This window comes from Notechis scutatus, chromosome 5 (genome assembly GCF_049901735.1).
Source record: "Notechis scutatus isolate UNSWTSFEM ecotype Mainland chromosome 5, rNotScu1.2, whole genome shotgun sequence".
NCBI classification, from domain to species: domain Eukaryota; kingdom Metazoa; phylum Chordata; class Lepidosauria; order Squamata; family Elapidae; genus Notechis; species Notechis scutatus.
In genome coordinates this window covers 53,051,109-53,068,980 of record NC_142013.1, presented here as the reverse complement: position 1 = coordinate 53,068,980, position 17,872 = coordinate 53,051,109, and the positions used below count along the sequence as shown (strand labels likewise).

At 38.1% G+C, this 17,872-nt stretch overlaps 1 protein-coding gene and 1 long non-coding RNA gene across 7 annotated transcripts in view; both read left to right on the top strand.

The window, feature by feature from the left end:
* The window catches only part of SETD4 (SET domain containing 4), a 30,266-nt gene extending 28,105 nt beyond the window's left edge, over positions 1 to 2,161 (top strand). For all 6 annotated transcript variants that reach the window (XM_087966749.1, XM_087966750.1, XM_087966751.1 and 3 more), the window contains 4 exons: positions 283 to 364; positions 952 to 1,032; positions 1,152 to 1,275; positions 1,974 to 2,161. In XM_087966749.1, coding sequence (XP_087822875.1) covers positions 283 to 364; positions 952 to 1,032; positions 1,152 to 1,275; positions 1,974 to 2,108 — 422 coding nt within the window. In that variant the 3' untranslated portion in view covers positions 2,109 to 2,161. The remainder of the gene's footprint in view (positions 1 to 282; positions 365 to 951; positions 1,033 to 1,151; positions 1,276 to 1,973) is intronic.
* Positions 2,162 to 10,249: 8,088 nt separating this feature from the next.
* The window catches only part of LOC148130478 (uncharacterized), a 76,503-nt gene continuing 68,880 nt past the window's right edge, over positions 10,250 to 17,872 (top strand). Inside the window, exons 1-2 of the long non-coding RNA XR_015749822.1 lie at positions 10,250 to 11,186; positions 13,127 to 13,237. This is a non-coding gene — a long non-coding RNA (uncharacterized LOC148130478). The remainder of the gene's footprint in view (positions 11,187 to 13,126; positions 13,238 to 17,872) is intronic.

The following is a 17,872-nucleotide window of genomic DNA, read 5'->3' as shown; positions in this document are numbered from 1 at the left end:
TGTTTACTGGCCAGATGCCCTTCCTTTCGCCAATGCAGGGTTCGCAGCTGATATTTACTCATTGTACCCAGAGAGAGAAATATCTGCCCCTACCTAGGATCCAACTCACAGCTTCCTGATTTGTGAGGCGAGAGCTCCATCTTCAGGCCACTGCACCACTTTTCTTTAATATTTAATAGATATGTTAATAATATTAACTAGTACAGAATGCTTAAAATATCAGCGTTGCAAAAGTATTAATGCTTTTATTTGTTTTAAACACTTTATTTTAACTTTCTTTAGATACATTGCTTAAATATGTTTATTCAGAAGACAAACAGAAATCTATGAAACTTTTCATTTTACGAGAGCACAAGTTGTTAGAGTAAGTCATCTTTACATCTTTATAGTATAAGTTTAGAAGATTTCGCATTAAACTTTGTTTGTGGATTTGAAGTAATGAAAATAAATTTGTGCAGGGTTTGTTGCTTCTGGATGGATCCTGACTAAACACAGGAATTTTGCTTAACACTGGAACACATCCTACAATGTATCTTAGTTGAAGATTGTGCTAATATGCATGGTTTGGAACTTAAGAAATTTGTGTACTTTATAATCCTGTTCCTGACACAGATTTTACTGTAGTTAGTCAATATTTTATATACATTTGTTTCTATAAACACAATAATAAAATCATGGACTGCTACTTTTTGATTTAGGGATGGGATATATGGAAATTTTATAGGAAAATGCATATTAAGAGTTCATGTAATTAAGAATTAATTTCCAGCAATAGTTGGATAGTAGCTCTCTAAGTAAATGTATTTAGTATATTGTTTTTCCTTTCCTTTCCTTTTTTTAAAGTACTATGGAGTATTGAGGCAGTTGGTGAAGTGAGAAAGACAGTATTTTCTCTCTTAGGATATGAAATCAATTGAATTTAGATTTTTTTTAAAATACTTTTTTTCCTAGTGATCTGACATTTGGCTGGGATGGACCATCTTGGACACTTCTTACAGCCCTTAAATTGTTATGTCTTGAAGCAGATGAATTGTAAGTTGCAAACATTTGCTGAAAATGATTCATTTGAGAAAATGTCACTTGAAATGTCATTTTCTTGCTTTGTATGAATATCTGATACATACAAATATATTCAAAATTTATAACTCTAGTACTTTATGGAAAAAAGTAGTGCTTGGAGATGTTGCTTCAACGAAGAATGAAGAAAAGAGTGTGGCTTTTGCAACAAAAATATGTATGTCATTGATGGAAGAAACTCAGCATGTACTTCAGAAGGTACTTTTAATACTTAACTGCTCCAATGTAAAATTTGAGAGTGGAATGTTTTAAATTATTAAGATTAAAAAAAAAAGAGATTCCTCTTAGAGCCGAAAGTGTCTTGCCATATATCAGCTTATCTCTAGCCAGTAAAGGTCAGGAATTTATAAAGAAGATGTTTGGCTCTGATAAATATTCAAGAAGAAAGAACTCTTCAACTGTGCAGCAGTTAAAAATGTTGGTTTACTGCACTCCTAATAATAATGGAATAGATGAATTACTTGTTATTATTAGAGATCGTAGATTAACAAGTTAGACTTTGTAGCAATTTTTCTAGAGATGTAAAATAAATTGAAATAGATCAGTGTCACCCAAAACTAGAGGTGTAAGGCTTTTCATTATCACAGCCAGCATGCAACTGCAACAATAAAGCTGGAAATGACTATTTAAAGCTATTGAGTCCAACTTTTTTCTATTACAGTAATCCAGATAAAAGTGTTTGTGGTTAGTTCTACTATCATAACAACAAATACTGTTGGACAATTTTCTCTAAAATCAAGTAGAATCTGCCATCCTACACTTACTATTATTGTGTGTTCTGAACAATTACTGTATTATATAAATATTTTAAAATAATAAATGAAAATTTGACTTTATGAGTAAATTTATTTAACAACCAGAGAGCTTTAAAGTATAATTTTGTTTTTTCTTTCCAGGTTTCAGTTTTAAAAAATCATTATGAACATCTTGTGAATCAACTGGATTTGGTGGAAGCATTGCATACAGAAAATCTAAGAATCCTGCAGCTTTCATATGAGATTCTTCAGCATTTATCCTCCACAACCATGTAATTTTCCCAAAACAAAATTGTGCTAGTCCCTGCAACAATAAAACAACTTAATATTCAGCGTGAACATTTTGTAAAATATAAACAGAAAAAACAAACAAACCAAGAATGCATAGATCTTTAAAGTCCTTTAAGTAAGACTGCATTAATCAGAGAGAAAACGTTGGACCAAAACATTTTAAAAAGGGCAATAATGAGGCCAAAAGGATATGATGATTTAGAGCAGGCTTGTCCAACCCGCGGCCCATGGGCCGCATGCGGCCCAGGTCGCCTCGTAATGCGGCCCAACGCCCACCCCAACCTTCATGAAAGATCCAGCGAGGAGGAGGAGGAGAGGCAGGCGCGAGGCGGGGCGAGGCGAGCAACAGAAAAGGCGGGCAGCCGCAGCCCAAAAGTCCAGCCCCACCACCTCCTGCTGTTGCCGCCGCCGCCACCGCTGCTGCTTCTGCCGCCGCTGCTGCCGCTGCTGCTTCTGCCCCCGCCGCCGCCGCTGCTGCTTCTGCCCCCGCCGCCACCGCTGCTGCATTTGCAGGAGGAGAGGTAGGCGCGAGGCGGGGCGAGGCGAGCAACAGAAAAGGCGGGCAGCCGCAGCCCAAAAGTCCCGCCCCGCCACCTCCTGCTGTTGCCGCCGCCACCACCGCTGCTGCTTCTGCCCCCGCCGCCGCCGCCACCGCTGCTGCATTTGCAGGAGGAGAGGTAGGCGCGAGGCGGGGCGAGGCGAGCAACAGAAAAGGCGGGCAGCCACAGCCCAAAAGTCCCACCCCGCCACCTCCTGCTGTTGCCGCTGCCGCCGCCACCACTGCTGCTTCTGCCGCCGCCGCTGCCGCCGCCGCTGCTGCTTCTGTCCCCGCCACCGCCGCTGATGCTGCTTCTGCCCCCGCCGCCGCTGCCACCGCTGCTGCATTTGCAGGAGGAGAGGTAGGTGCGAGGAGGGGTGAGGTGAGCAACAGAAAAGGGCAGCCACAGCCCAAAAGTCCCGCCCGCCACCTGCTGTTGCCGCCACCGCTGCTGCTTCTGCCCCCGTCGCCGCTGCCGCCGCTGCTGCTTCTGCCCCCGCCACCGCTGCCGCTGCATTTGCAGGAGGAGAGGTAGGCGTGAGGCGGGCGAGCTTTCTTCCCCCCCCCCCACCCCGCAAAATTTGGCCGGAAAATTAATAAAAATAAATAATTTGCAGGAGGAGAGGTAGGCGCGAGGCGGGTGAGCTTTCTTCCCCCTCCCCCCCACCCCGCAAAATTTGGCTGGAAAATTATAAAATAAAAAATAAATAATTTTTAATAAATAATTAATAATAAATAATAAAAATAATTTTATTTTATTTTATTATTTTATTAATTATTTAATTTAATTTAATTTAATTATTTAATTATGTGCAGCCCAAACCAAATTTTCATCTTCTAATGTGGCCCAGGGAAGGTGAAAGGTTGGACACCCCTGATTTAGAGCAATGTTTCTTAACCTTTCCACTTTTAAAAAAATATAGAGGTCCTCAAAAAGTTTTTGTTTGCATGGACTATTATTTACCAATGTTCACCATATTAAAAATTAAAATTGATGCATTTGCTGATGCTACCTATTCTCACAATTAGTCAATGGGATTTTAATATTCTTTTTCAGAATAGGCTGGCAAATTGCTTTTGTGGATCTCTAAGACGGTCTTGGGGTACTCCCAGAACTCTTAGGATCACAACACCTTTCTTCAGAGAAATCAATTTCATTTTCATGAAGTAGAACAGGGATGTTAAACTCGCGGCCCATGGGCCGGATGCATCACACAGGCCATGTTCACGTCCGGTTTAGCGAAGGGGAGCAAAAGTCACGATATGTCATGTGACGCTGCCATGATGACATGAGTTTGACACCCCTGAGCTAAAATTTCTTCAGCAATGATGGAATATGAAAGGCTGATGGAAAATAATGGAAATTGCTTCCCCTCTGAAACACCATCTTTTTATCTCTGCTTGTTTACTTATTAAGGAAAGTCATCTGAATTTTAACTTCTTTTAGACTGCTGATGGATTTAGATTCTGGCTATCCCTTTGATACATGTTGACCTGGAGTAGATAAACTGGACTTCTTGAGAGATATGGACTAGAGAAATAATTACATGAAGTTTGTTAGGAGCCTTCATTTGGTTCTTGAAAAACACTAGATGTAACTGCATCAAAAATAGCTTATGTCTGCAAACACTTTAGAACTAGTGAATCATGCATATCTATCTGTTTTGCAGTTTGCACAGCTGAGACTAGAGTGCTACTCATTACTTTTATTTCTGGTTTCCTAAAATGCCACAATTCTAAGACTGCTTCATCTCCACTTTTATATTTAAACATGTTTTCTTCTCTTCTAGCCAGCACATTTTATAAATTTTGAATTTGTTAATGGCATCATTAAGTTCAGATGTACAGTTTGCATTTTAACTACTGGAGAAGATCATTCGCAACTGTGTTTAATGCTGCTGTAAAAAATAGCAGCCTGATTTTACCTCTTTTCTGAAGCCTAACAAATAGCTGTTTAAGTTTTTCTACAGAAATTAATGTCAATCATTTTAGTATATACACCTAAGAGATTAGAGAGCAGAGTTTTGTATATGGCAAAGCTAAATATATTTTATGTGATTTAGTATTTGCTTTCAACTTTTTTAAAAAGTGCAAAGAATATTTTTGGAGTGATGCTAATTTTAAATGTAAATTTACAATAAATTGTAAAAAATACATTGTATATAACAGTATAGAAAAGTGAATATATTTGTTGTACATATTATGACAGTAGAAACTATTTTGTGAGTCTTTGTGTTTTTAGCTCTTATGGCTATGATGCTCATGAAAAGAGGAATATGGGTGATCTCAGAAGTTCTTTGATATCATTTTACAGCTATCATTAGAATGGTTTTTAGTTTCCCTGTTTCAGCTATAAAATAGGGTAATCATTCATCATGGGTTAGTGCTTTTAGACCTGTCCATTCAGGAAAAGATAAGATAGTATCAACTTTCAAACTTAGTTAATTAAAGCTTTTAAGTGCATTATGAATGAAATGTCAAAAGATGACACTCGCTAGGGGGAAAGATCTGTAAGTGATGTGGACAGTGATTTGGTGTTTTTGGAAGTGAATCTTTAAAAATATGAAGCTGTGTATAAGAAACGGGCATTTTCTTAGCATAGAGTATATGAAATAATTCCCATTATACAGCATTGGTGAATATAGATGAAGAGAATAAAAGGATATAAAAAAGTTAACATGGCAAAGTAAAACTTGTCTAGCTTGTTAAACTGCAAACTAAGTTAATGTTGTCACAAGGATTATAAACAGGTTACAGGCTACTTCCCCTAAAGCACTCTCACTTTTGCATAAATTGCACACAAAAATTTGTAATATTGCTATGGTATAGTCAAGAGAATCACAGATAGTTTGAAAAATACTGTAGATTCTGACTTAAATGTTCTTACACACTGAAAAGAATCCCTGAGCTTATGGGTGGATGTAAAATGGGGGGGGCGGGCAGGAAAAATGAATGTAAGGTTCAGCCTAAACAAAAGTTGTATGCATGATGATAAATCATTCCAGGTAACATGTGGGTGTGCACACAGGTACATTTATGCTTTCAAGTAAGCTTTGATTCTGGTGACTACATGAACAAGAGTAGGGTATTTTTTGATAAGATTTTTAGAAGTACTTTGGCATTGTCTTCTTCATAGGATTCAGGGAGTGACCTAGCTGACTAAGGAAGGATAGAATTTATTGTTTCCCAGTTTCTACTAGTCATTGAATTCTTTTCCTGTTGACAGAGATCTACCCTTTACTGTCTACCTACTGATTTAACCTTAGCCCTGGGTGATAGTTTTTCATCTGCTGAATTTATTGTAGTAATTGGATACTGGGGGAATATGACTGGGGGCTGGAATAGAGAATCTAAGGATTCTTCCAACTCTATAGACAGCTGAGGTATTGGCATATTTAGAGTTACCTTTGGTAAGGCGTGGGGTACAAATTACATTCACAATAGAACAGACTGTAAATATGAAATATTTTTGATATGTATATTTTATCTTTTTTTTAGGCCCGTATAGGCTAAAACATGGTTTAAACATAGTTTACTAAAGTAGCCCAGTTCACAATACTATCACATGGCTTTTAAAACACAATAATTGGCTTTACACAGAAGTGAAGAAATCATATTGGGAATATAACATATCAGGCACCCTTGCTTAAATTGAGTTCTCAGTCTTGGCATCTATTCTGATATTTTCCATATGCATCTGTATTAGCAACATCGATTAATATGAAAACAAAACAAAATTAACAAAACTAAAGCATTTACAAGTTCAGGAGGCAAAGGAAATAAGTGAAATTCAGGCTCCAAACCACAGGTGTTAGTAATATATCTACGTATGTTTTTTAAAAAAGGGCTTTCTATTATAAAGAAAATGGGATTTGTTTCTAAGAACAGGAAAAAAAATTTTTTTTAAAGTACTTGATTTCAGTTTGTTTATGCTGTGATCTAACAGTGCAAACGTAAATTAGTCAAAAATATGTGAAAATTATTTTCTCAAATGTTTTCAAAGTGTACACTAGGGGGTGCAGGTGTACTGCAATTTTTCTACAATATTAAAATTAATGCCTAAATATATATTTGTTTGCTATCTTTAAAATGACCTTTTCCCGATCGTTTTCTGCAACTCAAGACAGAATTGTTATGAATCCTGTAGTGTGCAAAATCACTCTTAAAGATATTTTCATTCCAGGTAATATTTAATGTTACTTACCATAGAGGTCATGTGATTAGATAGTATGGAAGTATTCTGAGCTCATACAGCTAGGGCTTTGTAAATTAAGGAAAATGTCCCAAATTCAAGCAGTAGTTACATTCTCAGGAAAATGAAGCTGATATGCAAGCTCATTTCAAAGTTCAAAGCTCGTTTATCATAGTGGTTACCTAGTTTCTATATTTTGAAAAATATTGTGTTTCCCAGGATCACAACTTGAAAACCAATATTTCACTAATCAACTTGTGCATCTAACTGGATACCAGCTTTCCTATGAAAACCCACCATAGAGTTTTCAAGCTATCTGATATTTACGTGCATTGAATTGTGGGCTTGGGAAAATGACATCTGCTTCTGGAATCATGCCAAGTGGCTACCCGACAAAGTGACCTCTTCCAGCTCTGGACAGCTTCAAAAGGTAAATGAGGAGGGTATGCAGCCTCGTGTAGTGGGAAGGGACTTGGGGGAGGGGAAGGCCTGTGGGGACCCATTTGGAGAAGAAATATCTGCGTGGACCTGGGTGGGGAAGAAAAGCATTCAGGGACCCAAGGGGCAGGGAGCAAAGCAATGGATCTCAGGGAGATGGGGCACGCCTGGGAGGCAGAGATGGACCTGCGCTATGCCTTATGTGTTTATATAATGCATATTGGAGGTGGTGACCCTTTGAGAGCTGTATGCAATGAAATTTTATTTTAATGTATGCCGATTAGTGCATATTCAAAGTGACAATAAAGTTAGTCTCCTGGGGCCTCTCCCACCTCTGAGGCTCCCCATGCCACACTCACTTGTATAAAGAAGAATGAGGTGGGGGTCCTTAAGCTAGGCCATCTCACTTAATGGCCATCATGATATGTAACCATAGTGGACTAGCTCCATTACAGTTGTATGTTGAGGCCTACTTGTATTGCTCCACATTCTGTGAAGAAAAAAAAAAGGAAGTATATAAAATTGTTTCTTAGTTTCTTCTAGTCTAGCCAACTCTTCCACTCCTGCTTATTTTTTCCAAACATGTTTTGTATGAATGTGGAGAGATGATAGAGATGATCAAGTTGGTAACTTGATTTCGTTCAGATGTTTTGAACATCAGTGTCAATTGATCCCTAGGCAGTATGGCTAAAAGACAAGGCATTGTGGGAAGTACAATCCACAGTTTTGAAATTGTTCTGACATTTATCTGGACACAACAACCATTGGTAGGACAATTAAAGTTTAATTTTTTGTTTTAGTTAAGGAAAGAAATGAATTCTTGGTGACAAGAATACAGTGTACACTTCATTCAGTAATACTTGTATGATAACATACATGTGTGTATGTGTGTGTGTTTGTGTATCTTCATTTAAGATAATCACAAAACGAATTTTCTTTTAATGTTAACTAATCTATTGTACTAAAAGCATTTTGTAATGCTGAATGGTGCATTTTGGGCCCGGGTGTCAAGAGTTGAAAGGATCTTGTATGCACAGAGGGGAAGGAATCATTTTTCTCCATTAGTTTACTGATACTGTGAAGAATGATGCTGAGCAGGGCCTTATAGTACCTTCTTTTTCTTTGTTTAACATTTAAAAATGTTTTAGAAGTCATGAAAATGAATTTTGTCTTCCCGTCCTCTTACTGTCAAACAAAGTTTGCTTCGGCTCTCAGCTTCACATGGAATTTGTCATGGACAGGAAGCATATACCTTACCTTGTGAATATATAACTTTGTAGTCGCCTCTTAGGAAGAAAAAATGGAAGAGAAGAGAAGAACTCCTTTCATCATGTTCAGTTTTCCTCACTGTTTTGTTTCACTTAAAACATCACTCAGGACCAAGTGGTATTTGTCAGTAGTAATTGGCAAAGGCTGCAGGCAGTTTTCAAGGCTGTCTGGGTAGAAAATCTCAAAGCAGTTGTCTGTGCTAAAAGAAAATATTACATTTGATCTCTTCCTCCTCTGTTACCACCCCCCCTCCATCTTTTAGACATGATGTATGTCTGCATTCCACAGCTTGAAGAGTCCTCATTTTTAAATGTCAGGAAGTAGTTTTTTTGTCAGAAATGTACAATATTGTCTGAAAAGTAACCACAATGTACATGCAGTTATTTTTCTGAGCTTTTTTTTTCCTTCAAAAGATTTTGTTCTATTGTGGTTTCCAATAGATGGAAAAATATATTTTATGTGGTGACTGTGTTAACCCCCTCCTCCATCCCATCTTTATTATTATTATTGAAGCACATATTTCTTCCTGGGTGTTTCCTATTTGAATAATGAGCTGCTCACTAAGACCTCTGTGCAATTAATCACCTCACCTTTAATTTACTCGTACAAATTGAATCCAACTTAATCATCTCTATCTTTGCACTTGTGTACTGCAATGACAAAAGATGAATGGTCAGTATAAGACTTTCAACACATCAAGCATACTGACTACTGGTTTTTCTTTTAAGTTATGGCCAGGTGCAAGAAGCCTTTTTTGAACTATTCCCAGACTCTTTGCAGTTTTAGGAAATATCAGAAGTTGAATCTGAACATCATTTGTGGCCAAGGACTGTAGACTGTGACTCTACAGGTAGTCCTTGACTTACAACAATTGAGTTCAAAATTTCTTTTGCTAAGTGACATAGTTAAGTGAGTTTGGCCCATTTTACAAACCTTTTTTCTTTTTTAATACATTTTTTATTTCTACAAACACCATTGTGTGAACAGTGTGGTTCCAGGTTATTATACATTTTGACAATAAACATGACCATGGTTCATATTGGTACTATTAGCTTTCTTACCTAGTTTGATATTAATACATATTTTTAACATCCAATGGTCCTGTATATTATTTTATGTCAATCTCTGTATTCTTAACATTGCTTCCTTTGTTATAACTATTATATTAATTGTCATATTTGCAATATTTAACAAATTTATAATGTAATTCAACTAATCATTCATACATTCATATTAATTTATATTACCCATTATTTATCCCCTTTTTAAATTTTTAATTATGCCAACTTTGTGGTTTTTTTTAAACAAAGTCCCTTTCTAATCTCATTATAATACATATAATATTGTATCAGACCATGCAGCAAATAAGCTAGGGGCTTGCCAGAAGATGGCTCTGCTAGAAGCTGAATAAGCATGGTGGAGGTAGCAAAAATGGGACTCTTGAGTGAAAAGGCTTTTTGCTTGACAGACATCACTACCCTGATAACGTGTTTCTCATATAATAAGGCCGGGTCTTATTTTTTTTTTGAGCCCTGAAAAAACGGCTAGGCCGTCTTTTCGGGTGTGACTTAATTCCCCCCACTTGCATCTTAGGGCGGGCAGCGACGGCTTGGATGTTGACCTCGGCGTTGGTGGGGCACTTTGTGTCAGGGTCAACGCAGGCAGCACCATATCCGGGTGTGCAACAAAAGTACTTCCTAACAGCAAGCCCCCCCGCCATTTCCCCCCCCCTTCACATGTTTTAATATAGGCCTTAATTTGGGGGGGAGGGGCTTAATTTCATTTCATGCCTATAAAACATGCTGGGACTTCCTATTGGGGGAGGCCATATTGTTGGAGAAACAGGGTACCTAGTTACATAGGTTGAAACTGTCTTAAAGGAGCACTTTCCATCAGGGCCAAATGTGAATATTCTTCGCTCCAGATAATCTTAAGAATGATTTAGGAGTAAGGCAGAAACTAAATTTTCTACCTATGCGCCTCAATTTTCCTGTTTTTCTGGAAGTCAGTTGTGTCTCTCTTCCAATCTATTTTAGTCTAGAGATAGGTTTGGAAACTCTTGTGCACTTTAGTAATTACTTGCATGTATTAATAATGGGCAATATTGTATTTGTGATTAAGAATTTAAAGTGTTAGAGTTGTTTTGAAGCCAGTCCCTATTGTTAAGCATTCTAACTTAATTTAGTTTCAGAGAGTGAAAAAGAGGAATGTTTACTGGAAATGTAGCTATTATGTTTTTTAAAATAATGGTCTTAAGCCATCTGGCCTTACACTTACATAACTCAGGGAAAGAGAATGTTTAAAATTGTAAAATCCTTATTTCAGTCAAATGCTTAAGAACAGACTCCGTCTTCTTAAAGGTAAACTGATGTGGAGTATGTTAAAGAAAAAATATGGAACATGTTTATCTTACAATATAGTCCATTATATCTTTATTCTGTATAGGTTTATTGACTCAAAGTACGACATCATTCTTATGTGATCCTAAATGAATAATTTGTTTTGTGCAGGAAGATACGACGTTTCAGATTTTACCAGAAGCCACTTGGTCATAAAACATTCTGTCCTAGAGAGCTTGAAGAATGCTAAAGTTCTTATAACATCTGTGGACAGGTTTGCCCTCAAGGTATTTATCCTTATTGTTTGATGCCAATGTGCTTTTCTTTACACTGGAAATGTAGTGACCATTTTATTATTATTTGTTTTTTAGAATAATATACAATATATGTTTTCAAATAATATATTCAGATTTGTCCTGAGTTTCTTAGGGAATATCTCATTTTCTGACTGGCCCATCACCAGTATAGGCCATTTATTGCTTCCTGAATGCAAGAACAGATGACCTTGTCCTCTTTCCAGACTATTAAAAGTGCACCCTGTACCCATTGCTTTCCTGCTTTGACTCAAAAGTATTCTACTCTTTTCAGATCTAAGCCATATTCTAGAGGTGATTATCTCCAGTATTGATCTTTGACCATTGTAAAGATTTATTTGAATTACAGTCTGATTCAGGCCTAAAATACATTACATGATTCAATATTTTAAACTATTGTTTACCTTTGTTACGTAAGAAAGGGGGTCAACAAGATATGACGGTGCTTGCCTACCTCCAGGAATGTTTGAAGACAAAACCACAGCCATGCTGGATAACAGAAGTGTGGTTAGATAGTGTAACTTTAGGAACACTTTTCATGGTTTACCACAAAACCTCAATAGAGATATGTTAGAAAGTAGACTGAAGCTTTTCTCTTGTATACTTCTGAGAGCTGAAGCCACAGACAATGTTTGTGACCTATTAATAATTATAACTTTGTCTTTTCATTTCATACAGGAATCAAACAAAAATTGAATGCAATCTATTCCTAATTAATAATTATGTGAATTGTAATGGTTCTTATTAAAGTTATTGCTATGGGATGCATACAAATTGAATTTATAAAATGGAATTACATACAGTTGGCACATCATTATCGTGTTTGGGCAGGAAGGAAAAATTATAACAAAAGGCTTTAACCAATATATGTCATTTTCTTATGGTGAAAAATGTTGCACTCCACAAAAGCCATTAATGCTTTCCTGACTTTCCCTGTATATTATTTTTGTTGATTTCCATGTCACTTCTATTCAAGCTTATACTCCTTAGTTAGTTTGTTAGTTCTTTGTTTGTTTGTTTATTCCTTCCAAGCCAGCTTTTAAAAGGCAACTTTGCTTGTTGAATTATTCTTACTAGCTACCAGGTTATATATAAATCTCCTACAGAAACATGACTTCACAGAGTGAAAGTGGGATGATTAGCAATAGCATTTAGACTTGTATACTATTCCATAATGCTTTACAGCACTCTGTAAGTGGTTTACAGAGTTAGCATATTGCCCCCAACAATCTGGGTCCTCATTTGATCGACTTCAAAAGGATGGAAGGCTGAGTCAACCTTGAGCTGATCAGGATTGAACCCCTGGCAGTGGGCAGAATTAGCCTGCAATACTGCATTCCAGCCACTCCTCTACTACAGCTCATTCTAATTCACTCTGATTTTTGCTTTCTCCTTGTGTTTCAACCAATGAGCTTCTGCCCTAAAATTAATGGAATAAAATTCAAGTGAAAAGTGAATTACTCCTGAATGATTCTATATGATTTTATATATGATTCTTCTCTCAAAATTCAGAAACAGTTTAGAGGACTGAAAAATACTATTTTATATAATTTACAAATGTTTATGGCATAAAGGACTATTCCCTCACAGTGAGGATTGTATATACAGTATTTCATTTTGCAGAAAGGGACCAAATTGTAAGAGCTGACCTTTGAGAGGTTGATAGAGGGATTTCTATCTGTGTGCATAAACATATTTAGTTAGTATAGTTAGTATTGAATTTGTTCTTCTGGATGCATTCCTGTCAACTATTAAGTGTTATGATATCTCCACCTTTTCCCTAGAACAAGTTTTTGATTAGTTATTTTGTGCTTCTGCTAAGACATGGAACACCTTCCAAAGCAAACAAAGCATGCCCCATTGTGTCATGAGAATTAGCTAACATTTCTTTCTCCCTTTGTCTTAAACTGCAGGTTAAAATGAATTTTGTGAGTCTTTCATTCTGCGTGACGGAAAGAGGCAGCTTAACTCTTTCCCTGACTGGAAGTTAAGACTGTCTCCCTGTTCCTCGTACTTCTGCATAGGTACAGCTTTGTTGGATTTATTTGAATTTTGAAAATAAACCTGGTGAAAGAATGTGCTTGGGAGAGTAGGAACAAAAGAAGACAGGAAACATGCAAGTTGAAAACAACAGGAACAGCCAGCCAGCCCTTTTTCATTCCATGTTTCCATTTTCATCCAAGTGCTGAATAACAGCAAGCATTAGGCAGAATCTTTGTTTGAGCTGGCTGCATACTCAAAAAAAGTTCAGGAAAATTACTGTGGGTGGTAAGACATTAATAGGTTCAGAACAGCACACCATGCAATTATTCTTCCATAAAGGTTTTATGAAATGTCATAGACAGGGCATACCCAAATTGAAAAGTCAACTTTTAAAGAAATAAACAGGTCTATGTTAATTAGTGCCTAGGAAACATTTCCTTACTTCCACCAGAGTAAATGGGATATGAAGAAAATTGATCACAAATTAAGTATATGGTAAAACTTGTACTTTGAGATGGTCATTCTTCAGCATAGGGTCAAGTCTTGGTTATACAACTTTGCCTTTAGTATCTGTTCTTTCCCAGAGTATGGATGCTATAGGGCAGTAGTGGCTAACCTTTTTCGGCTCCTGTGCCGACTTGCGTGCACTCGCATGCCAGCTCCCAGAAGGCCATGCGTGCTGGGGCACCCCACGCCCCCTGCGCATGCGTGTGCAATTCCCCCCTTGTGCGCAGCGCATCTGTGCATGCATGTGCGATCCTCTCACGCGCAGCACGTCCCTGCGCATGTACAAGCATCTCCTGCGCACCCCCTCCACACCCTGCACACGCGCACCAGATATCCGACAATCAGCTGCATGCGCAGTAGGGCTCTTCTGGGTGACCTCTCGCATGCCAGGAGAAATGGCTCTACGTGCCACTTCCCGCATGCGTAGCATAGGTTTGCCAACACGGCTATAGGGTTTTGGATGGAGAAAAACAGACTCTAACACAATCTTAGCAAGACTGGCTGGCTGTGGGTTTGGCGCCTCCAGGATCCAGTTCTGCAGATTTTCCATCTTTTTTATGTATGAGGGTTGCATTTTTAAATTTTTTTAAATTTTTTTGCATGCCTTCATCTAAGTCAGGGGTCCCCAACCGCCGGTCCGCGGACCGGTACCGGGCCGCTGAACAAGCCTTACCGGGCCGCTGGTTGCTGGCGCCGCCATCTTTTTGGTAAAAAAGCAATTTTTCATCAAAAAGATGGCGGCGCCAGCGCTGGTGAGCTTTTCCGGTAGAAAGCCATTTCTACCCGAAAAAGCTCACCAGAAGCGCTGGCGCCGCATTTGACGAAAATCACTTCCGGTGATGTCACCGGAAATGATTTTTCGTCAAAAAGATGGCGGCGCCAGCTGACGCGGAACCGGGCCGCATGGCGCCAGCTGACGCCGGAACCGGGCCGCGCGCCAAAAAGGTTGGGGATCCCTGATCTAAGTGACTGTGGTGGGTTACAACAGTTAAAACAACAATCCACAAGTTAAAAACCAACATATAAACTTCAGTAACCAATTTAAAACAAAAATAACCACAGTTATTGGCCAAAATTCATCCTTGCATCAAGCTCAATAAAGCCATTGTAAAAACTCTCCATCATTGCCAGACCCCCTAAGTAAATGGCAGAGCCGAACCTCAAGCTGGTTGATGATTTTGCATACCAGCTATAGTCCCCAAAGTGCTTTTTAAGGAGGCAACTGGACTTCCTTGATTTTTCTTTTGAAGATGTCTCATCCAAGAAGCTTTTTCAGTAGGCCACAGGAACCAGGAGCACCACCCAGGTGACCCCGAGAACACAGACAAACCTCCAAGTGCTTCAACGACCCTCTAAAGCAGGGGTCTCCAACCTTGGCAACTTTAAGACTAGCGGACTTCAACTCCCAGAGTTCCTCAGCCAGCAAAGCTGGCTGAGGAACTCTGGGAGTTGAAGTCCGCTAGTCTTAAAGTTGCTAAGGTTGGAGATCCCTGCTCTAAAGGATGTACAATTTGGGATGGATGCCCTTTGAGTGGTGTGGAAGTGGGAATGGATTTCCAGAGGAGGGATTGCAGACTGCGGGGACTGGGAGTGCTGCTCTGGTGACCTTAGGTACAAGGATGGACCTCCGGATGCTTCAGCGACCCTCTAGAAGGATGCAAATTACCAGCTGTCTGCAAGGAATATAAATCCTTCCATTCCCCACTATCCTGTCAGAGTTGAATAAGCTTCTGGATGAGAAGTGAAACATCTTCAAAAGAAAAAAACAAGAAAGTCCAGTTGCCTCCTGAAAAAGTACCTTTGGGACAACCATGACCTGGATGACTGAGAATCTCTACAGACTCATACCAGCTGTACCTATTTCTGAATCTGGAGGCTCTTCTTATGGTCTCCCATGCCTTCTAATTGGATTTTTGCAATCTCCTCTATGTGGAGCTGTCCTTGAATTCCATATGGAAGTGGTCCAGAATTCTGGGCTGTTAGTAGTAATGGTATGTTTTGGCAATGTCCAAGTAATACCACTGTCCCACAAGTTGCAGTAGCTCTTTGTAGGCTTCTTGGTGCAATTTAAGGTGGTGATTATCATCTATAAAGTCCTACTTGCACAGAACTAAACTACTTGTGGGATAGTGGCTCCCTTATCTTTCTGTTTCATAAGCTCCAGGTTCCTTGTCCGAAACCATGCCATCAAGTGGGATCTAGCAGATGTACTTTCTCTGCTGCTGTACCTACTTTTTGGACTGAACTGTCCCTTTGAAACTCAAATAGCATGACCATATTGACTTGGCATAGAGCCAGAAAGTTCTGACTCTTCTGTGCATTGGATTAGGATGCTAGAAGAATCCATTCTATGATGTACAGGATATTTCTATTTCCAAATTATTAGTTATGTATTGATTATGTTTTTGATTTTGTTGGTGTCAAGTTTTGCATTATATTTATTCTTGTTTCTGCTTTTTCTCTTTTGCATGCTACCTGGAAATTATAAATTTATATTATAAATTATGAGAGGGGAGATTTATAAATCTTTTAAGTAATAAATCAATAAATAACAAAGCATCCTTAAGCTAAGGTAAAAGTAACATGTCATATATTGTGTGTGTCAATGTCCTTGTGCTTGGACTCTTTTACATTTGGCACTCTATAATTATTTTACTTTCTCAATATTAATTAAATTAATACACAAAAAGCTGGCATACTTGAAAAATAAATACTAGTCTCTAGTATTATCTTGATTTTTGCTAAAGATTGGTGATAAGCAAAAGTGGTAATTATAAACAGCGTCCACATTCAGAAAAAGAACAAGACAAGACCCAAGGAAATACTAGAGGGTTGCCAAGGCTAACATTTATTTACCAGTTTATTTTCTGGTAAGTGGGCATTTTGTGATTAGCAAAACCAAGCCTAGAAGCCTTTTAATGAAAGGAGCAACCTTCACCATGCATCCAAGTCAGATCCCTAGAATTATAAATGTGCAGTTTGCCTCAGAAAGTTTTCTTTTTTGGTGTTTGACCTATGAAAATCATGCAGATATATATTTGATGCTGATGCTATTTATTAGTTATTTTAGTTAGCACGTTTGCCCATTATATCTGTTTAGTTTTCTGGAATAGAGAATGTTGAGTTTTTCTACAGTGCATGAGTATATTTTGATTTCTTTCATAAGGCTGATGTATCAAGTTTGTAAATCCTGGACTATGGTTAACTAGTAGACATTGGTCAGGCCATTGTGGCTTGCTCAACAAATTAAAATGAACTGTAGTTTAATGCAAACCATGTAGCCAATAATTAGTGACTATTCTGAATATAAATAAGGGAAGAGAGCTATGAATGCAGTTGTTCATTTCTTCTTAAATAAATACATCTATAACCACAGCACAAGCCAAGCATATTGTATTGCAAATGTAGAATTCTTCCATTAGCAACTTGTTCCCAATCTTCAAATAGTTTTGGAGCAGAGAATAGCTATGTCAAAAAGTAGTTGCATATCAGAATGCTAAAGGTTTTGGCAAGGTACTCTTAAGAATGAGGATATTAGAAACCTTATATTTGGTTGGCATTCTATGTCCTATATGTTCTTCCAAGATTTCAAACTTAGCAAGAAATGTATGAATCTATTATAAATGTGATATAAAATTGCCATCAAAGTTAACATGGGAATTGACCACAACTCTGGTCATCTTTATGAATCAGGGTTTCTTCTGTTTATTTAAAATCTTTATAACAACATCCTCCAGACAGCACTACTTCCAGAGGCAATCTAAGACAAACAACATAAAAGAGCTCTAACGGACAGAGTTCATTAACATCACTTTAATGCACAATCTGATTGAGGATGTCTAGTTTCCAAAAGCAGAGAAAATAATTAAGTTTATTTTCACTACCGGAGTCTGCGATGTAGTATCTCAGCAATGCAAGCAGGAAGCACAAATGATAGAAGAGTCACACACCCCTTTTGTAAATTCAGCACAGGTGGCCAGAAAGAATACCTGAGCAAATATCAACAGTTGCTTATGAAAGTTTCATTGTACCCAAGTTTGCTGTAGGTGGTTCCTGCAAATTTCTATATCTATTGATTCAAAGCCAGGCAAGGTTGGGGGAAAGGCTTTCATGGATGAACGCTTACTTGTAAATCTTGCTGATAACTTTATTACTATTTAATACTTTGA